The 7234-nt window shown below is 42.8% G+C and overlaps 1 protein-coding gene across 5 annotated transcripts in view; it reads right to left on the bottom strand.

Moving 5' to 3' along the window:
- The window catches only part of Cetn3 (centrin 3), an 87205-nt gene extending 82314 nt beyond the window's left edge, over window positions 1-4891 (bottom strand). For 4 of the 5 annotated variants that reach the window (XR_008219644.1, XR_008219643.1, XR_008219642.1 and 1 more), the window contains exons 1-3: window positions 4763-4891; window positions 3470-3605; window positions 908-1022 (exon numbers count right to left, since the gene is read on the bottom strand). Coding sequence is in view for 1 of the 5 variants with exons in the window: in XM_052743665.1 (XP_052599625.1) it covers window positions 908-1022; window positions 3470-3605; window positions 4763-4779 (268 nt within the window). In the remaining 4 variants the exon portion in view is untranslated. The remainder of the gene's footprint in view (window positions 1-907; window positions 1023-3469; window positions 3606-4762) is intronic. The other variant, XM_052743665.1, reaches the window with a different exon arrangement.
- Window positions 4892-7234: the final 2343 nt, after the last annotated feature.

Here is a 7234-nt window from a genome sequence, read left to right on the forward strand (position 1 = left end):
CTTTACTTCTGCCTCCTGTGCTTTGGGCATGAGCTCTTCAATGAGAGAGAAAGAGAGAGTATGAATCTATCTTCTCTGTCTTCTCATCACCTGTTATTTCTCCTTTAAGATTTAACTACTAAGGGTTTTGTGTGTATGTATAATTGTGTTAGTTTTCAAGTTTTTTTAATATATGAAAATAACTGCGTGGCATGCTTACATTACAATCCCTAAAGCAGTATCATTGGTTTAGAACAGTAGCTTAACAAAACTGAACCTAAATATTTATATAATCTACGTATAACATTGTAGGCAATATATTTAATTTACAATAGCCAATTCCTAGACTTGCAGAATCCTCTAGTGAAAAAGCCTTTTCTGTATATGAGTAACTCATTAAAATCAAATATCCAAAATTTCAGCCACATTAAGCTCATACCATCTCAAGTTCTCATGCTTCCAAACTGCCAAAGATCTCCCTTACAACGGCCTGTCCATCGCTTCAACTTCACAACAGATGGCGTGCAGCACAAAGATTGAGGTGTTAAAAGAGCAGAGCCTCATAAACTGTCCACTTAGAAGATGTATTCATCTCCCCATCTCCCACCAAGACACCCAGTCCTACTACTTCTGTCTTCTCCCACTTTACCAACAAAGTCACACAGCGCAAAAAAGTCTTCAGAAATATTTCCTCAACATTAGGATACTAAATTTTTTGCTTTACTGACAAGAAGTATTTTTTGGTCACCCTTTCGACATAATATTAATAAACCAGAAAAAGTAGCACAATAATTCCTTGTTAAAATCATCACAACAAAAGTCAAAACTAATTCTCACAGCATAGCTCAAAGTATTTTTTCTTAGAAAACAAATAAAAACCTTGTAATTTCCCAAAACTATGGGTTACAAAGACTACTTAAGTACACACCAACTTCATTAAAATCTTCAAAGGTGATTTTGCCTGTGGCTTCTCTGTCATAATCTTTAAGAATCTTCAGTACATCGGCTTTTTTCACATCAAAACCCAAGGCTCTCATTGCCACCTTTTGGATTAAAAGGGAAAAACAAATTATAAAACACTCCTTACAAAAGAAGCAATCACTGATTTCTAAGAAAGTTTTTCATCTTAAAAGATGACAATGAATTACTAAAGCACAATTATTTTGCATTTTATATCTCTAAAATAACAAAATGATATTATATTGGTTTTTCATTTTGAAATTATATAGAAATTTTTTTAATTAACATTTTGCTATTTTATATAACCAACTAATTAAAGAAGAGTTTACACAAAATAGATAAGACAGTGCACTACATACACAGATGACAATTCATTTGTTACCAAGGCATTAAAAACATGTCATAAATATTAAAAGGCCAACCAAGAGAACAAAAGCAGCCTGCCACGGTGGCGCACGCCTTTAATCCCAGCACTCAGGAAGAGGCAGGCAGAGCTCTCGGAGTTGGAGGCCAGCCTGGTCTACAAAGTGAGTTCCAGGACATCCAGAGAAACTACACAGAGAAACCCTGTCCCAAAAATTAAATATAAATAAATAAATGCAGTAAAAAACATAAAATTGCATGAACTTTATAATCTTACCACTCAGGAGACTGAGACAGAAGGATTGTCATAAGTTGAAACTAGTATGGGATACAAAAAGAAAAAGAGCCTTTCTCAAAAAAACTAACAAACAGCATTCCCATCGGAGCAACCATGATTAGCTATCAAGAAATTAGTTGGGAGTAATTTAAACAGAAGCCATTTTGCTGTTAGGAAAGGAAAGGAAAGCTGTGTCACTAGTTAGTGACGTCTTATGGAATCCAATCGTTTCTTAATCAGCAGGTAAATTGGTGGTAAGAATGTGGGATTACAATGAATGCCCAAACAAACACTGGGACAAACTGAGCTGGTTCCTTCTCTAGGTGGGAAGAGTCCGGGTAGAAGTCATTAGCAAGTGAGAAAAGCAGAGGGAAAAAATCCAGCATTCCAAAGAACAGGCAGGCAGTGGGAGCTCCACTCAGTGTGCATGAAGCAGCCAGTCAAGGTTCACAGCAATGAACATGCTCCAAGAATTAAAGATGCAAACTTAATGGGCGTTTGAAAGAAAGGCGAACCAGAAGTGAAGAAGCTCCAGCTGTGAAATAAAGTCCCAAACCATGGGAGTCAATGACGACGAATGGCTATGACACTGTACAGGAATAACTCGTGCTCTGTGGGGGAGGCTGGCGGCGGTGGCGGCAACAACAGAACATTGCTATGCTATGCGGAATGAGCTAAAGAAGGACCTCAAGAGGGCCAGGCCTACCACTACCTTTAGACAGTCTAGCCTCTCACTACATCGTTCCTGCCCCTACTTGGATTGCTTCAAAATCTCCTATGATGCTGCTAAATTTAAAACTACTAAACAAACATTTAAGGCTACTTAAAGACCTCAAAATGTTATCTTTCTTACTAGGCTGAACATAAGAATGTAAGACCAATTTCCCCTTCCATCCTTATTAGTAATTTTAAGTCTTAAATTTGATATGGTCCCTCAGCATGTATCAGCATTAGGCATCAGACAATTTACATCCTTTGTGGCAAAGAAAAGCAAACTAAGAATGTGTTAGTATTATCTTAAAAATTAAAAGCTCGAGCCAGGGCGGTGGTGGCACACGCCTTTAATCCCAGCACTGAGGAGGCAGAGGCAAACAAATCTCTGTGAATCTGAGGCCAGCCTGGTCTACAAAATGAGTTCCAGGTCAACCAGGTCTATTACACAAAGAAACCCTGTCTCAGAAAAATAGAAATAAATGAAAAATAAAAGCTTGAAAGACAACAGTTTCAATCTCACAAATGTCTGAGCAAAGGCAACATTCTCTGAATCTCAAAATTGTCTATGCTGCACTTAAGATAGCTCAGTGGGTACGAGGGCTAGTCCTGCAGTCATGAGGACTGGAGTCGGAAGCTCACCACCCACATAGACAGGCATGGCTGCAGGGGCCGGAACCCCAGCCCTGAGGGGTGGACACAGGTGTGATCCCCATGTTCACTCTCCAGCCAACCTAGGCCAAGTGATGAGCTTCCACTGTAGCGAGGTGATGAAAGACACCCAAACCGCTCTGCCCTCCACACGGAAGCTCTACACACTGTGGTGTGTGTGCCTGCACAAGCACGTGCACGTGCACACGCCACATACATGGCTTTTTAAAAATCGGAACTACACTGTCCTCCAAAAGAAACCAAAAATGGGAAGAATATGCTAAGAACTGTTTGTTCTTAACTAGGTGAATGAAAAAACCATACTTTCCACCAAAATGTGCTTTTACATTTAAATTCAAGTTTCTAAAAGCCATATTAGGGGTTTTTATTCAGTTTTATTTGAGCACCTGTAGGTGGGTGCTGAAAACAGCCTCCTGGTTCTAAACCACGCTTTTAAAATACTTGAAATCAACAGTCAAAAATGCATTCATTGAAACAAAAGGGATGTGTCATGAAGTACACTGTTACCTTTAATTCATGATAATCTATGGCGTGGTCTTTGTCGCTATCAAAGAGCTCAAACGCGTCTTTGATTTCTTGCTTCTGTTCTTCAGAGAGCTCTCTTCGTTTTTTCCTCTTTGTTTTGTCTACTACAAGCTCACTTCTATGACACAGAAAAATGGGTTTAGTCCACTTCAACCCAACTCACTTAGGACAAAGAATGAGCTTCTAAACTCCAAACAAAGCATAGTAGAGTAGTCTGGAGAATAAAGAAACTGTCCCTAAGTCAATGTCCCGTAGTCCAAATGTATTTTTATATACCAAAGGCCAAAGCACCATAGTTATTATTCATGTCACCTACCAAGAGCGTGGGGGTGGGGAAAAAAAAAAACCTTATGAAAGTAAACTTCATAAATGACAACCGCGATGTATTTGGTTTGCCTTGGACGGCTTATAATTAAATTCTCACAATTACTACAAAAAATTTTAAAAGGTAAGTTACTTTAGCACTGTAAGTTCAAAATGCTTTTAGAGTATACATTTCTAACAGTGCTTTTGTGGTTTTATTCCACGGATATTAACCAGGCAAGAATATAAAGGCACCTAAACATAAAACTACTAAACGCCCCAAGTAACAGCATCTGATGTTTGTGCTTATGTCTATGCGCTGTTTAAGACGTGTTGCAACGCTCCCTTCACAGATAAACGCTGGGTTAAAGGTCTTCATTGAAAAACTCTGGAGAAGCCTAAGAGAGCATCTAAAAAGGGGGCCTCTGGAGCCGAAAACGTCTGCCTTAAAGGCTGCCAGCGTGCAGGCGGCCCAAATGTTAGACGAGGGCGCAGCACGTGTCTCCTCCGCACGTTTGGAAAGAGGTAGCTCCGGGGCAGAGGGCGGGCTCGGGGCTGAGCAGGCCGGGACGGTGGCCGGCCCCGGGCCCCGCCACAGCCCGCCACAGCCCGCCACAGCCCGCCGGGGGCGTCGCCCGACGGACGGGGAGCCAAGGGGCGAGGGCCGTGGCCGGAGGAAACCGCGGACAGCGGTCCGCCCGGGTCGGCACACGCACAGCGCGCCCCCGGACCCGGGAGGGAGCCGTTCCGGGACCGTCCTAAGGACCGCACAGGCAGGAGGAAACCTCGCGAGACTTCACTCCCGGCGCGGCGGCGCAGTGCGCAGCCCAGGGCCGCACCGCGGTGGTGGCGGCGGCGGCGTCCGGGAGGCGGGGACGGCCGTGATGCTCGGGCTCCGCTCCCGGCCCGGCCTCCCTTCCACGCCCGCCCTGCCCCTCTGCGGGACGGAGACGCGGCCTCCGCGTTACCGACCTCAAGGCTAAACTCATGTTCTCTCCCGACAGAGATGGTCCGCTCGAGGACTTTTCCACGAGACCCGCTCAACAGCCGCCAACCTCCACGGCCTCGGGGACCGCCCACCCAACAGGAGGTTCCGGCCGCGATTGGCTGAAGACGGCCAAGGGTCGGCCCACTGGGGCGGAAGCCTCGCTGGCCCTCGGTTTTCATTGGTCACAGTTCCTGTCAATCAAGTTCACCTTTCGGGCTCCGCCGCCTCTCCGGCCCCTCGGATTGGCCAGATGCTGTCCGGGATCCTTTGCCTGTGTCATAGTCCCCACGCTGGCGGTCAAGGCCACGCTCCACGCGTGACACGGTGTGCTAGACACGCGCGGACAGCCTCGAGGGAGGGAAGGGGGAAGGCGTAGCACAGGCAGCCGGCTCTAAAAGAGGGAGCAGTCATTGGGGATCCAGGTCCGCGAAAAGATCCGCCGTTTTGGGTGGCCCGTGCAACTCAGAAACGTCAATCTGAAAGCTCTGTTCTCCAATCTTATTTCAGTAACTACCAAGCTCCTAAGCGTGCCCCCCCCCCTACAACTTTTCCGAGTGACTCCAAGAACTCACTCTGTAGACCAGGCTGGCCTCAAACTCACCGAGATCCACCTGCCTCTGCCTCCCAAGTGCTGGGAATAAAGGCGTGCGCCGTCAAGGCTAGGTTTTCCAAGGCAAACTGGACTAGGCTTATAATTATGTTGGTTTGTTGGTTATTTGCAATGAAACTACCTAAACCACCGTTTTCTTCTTTTGTGCGATTTGAGATGGATTTGCTTGCTTCTGCTCTGTATTTTCTGGTGCTGTGCACTGTTTTTTGTGTGTGTTATCTTCATTACCCACCAAGCCTCTTGACGCTCACTTGAATCATTCAGCTACTAAGCTGAATGTCTTCAAGGTCAAGATTCTACTTTCCGTTTAGCCGACTATTTGTACCAAATAAAATATCTGGTATTATTAAATATTAAATTATTAGATAAAGCTGAAAATAAACCATTTATATGAGGATGTTTGAAACAAAGGACAAAATAAACTAAATGAGAAGGAATAAATTACTGAAAAATAATATGAGATAATTTTTAAAGGAACTTAATAGAATAAATAAATTGGTGAAAGTATTCTCATTTAATATTAAGCTTATTCTTGCAACACATAAATTTCACAGACTTCTAGGAAGTAAAATAGGAAAGAAACAATTATTACTTAAAGTTAGTACTTCAAAGGGGAGGTTCAAATAGGCCAACAAGATAGTGCATTGGTTAAAGGCGTTGCCCATACAAGCCTGGTGACCACAGGGGGATCTCCACCCCCTGCAACCCTGCTAGAAACTCATAGTGAATGAGAGAGCCAGCCCCACGAAGTTGTCTTTGAGCACGTCACAGGTGCCATGGCTGTGGCAGACATTCAAACACACACACACACACACACACAAATTATAAACTTGATGCTTCTAATACATAGAATCAAAATGAAATCACTTCAAGGAAAACAACAGTAACTGAAAGTTGGAAAACTGAATTTAGTCAACATAGACAAAACTGAAAAACAAATTTTTGTGTCTGCAACTAAAAATTATTTAATCCACTTGGATTTTTATACAACACATTTTAAAATTATTGAGCTAATTCCTGTGCTTTAAATTCAATGCGTGGTGATTATGGAATTTTTATTTTGTAGCCAAGGTAGCGAGCAAAAGCCTTCAGCATTAAAAAAAAAAAAGTTTGCAGTCACTCAAATTCAGTGGTGTTGACAAGCAGCATGGTGTTTTAGCTGCTTCTCTCATCTTCTCTGGGAAGCTACCAAGACTTAGAACTTGCCTACCATGTTGTCTTTCCTTTAAACTAACAAAATTGCCTTCAAAAAAAGCAGGGAAACCTCCATCCTAGAAAGGCAAGGAGCTGATTTGGATTAACATTCTGAACAAGCAAATTCATCTACAAAGCCTCCAGAAAGGAGTCTAGCCTTGCACATACCTTTGTAGGAATTGCAAGATCCTAAGCAACAACTTACTTCAACCTACTAAAAAAGCTAATCCACAGAAATGTGGCGTCACCAGTAAGATTGTTTTAAGCCACCAGGCTTGTAGAAACTTGTTCTGGCAGCAATATTAAGTGAAAACATTTCACAAGTCAACAGAGGCAAAGGAGGATACAAGAAGCCTAAAAAGCTGTTGACCTAACACAGTTTACCTAGAGGAAAACTCTCAAGAGGAAAAACTGAATGGATTCCAAGCAATAGAGATGGAGAAACAGAAGGTGAATGCCTTCAGTGGCACGGTGAAGACAATATTTATTTTTCTGCCATAAAGGAAACCAACGATAATTAAAAAGTCTTAAAAATACAATTTAATAAGAATGCCATTTCTTCAAAAAGACATAATCCAAAATGATGCTGTATCAGGGCTACAGTAATGCAATGGAGTACCACTTATATTCCCTTTTTAGAATCAAAAAACTT

The sequence above is a fragment of the Peromyscus californicus genome, unplaced genomic scaffold, assembly GCF_007827085.1.
Source record: "Peromyscus californicus insignis strain IS unplaced genomic scaffold, ASM782708v3 Scaffold_18__1_contigs__length_77618521, whole genome shotgun sequence".
NCBI lineage: Eukaryota > Metazoa > Chordata > Mammalia > Rodentia > Cricetidae > Peromyscus > Peromyscus californicus.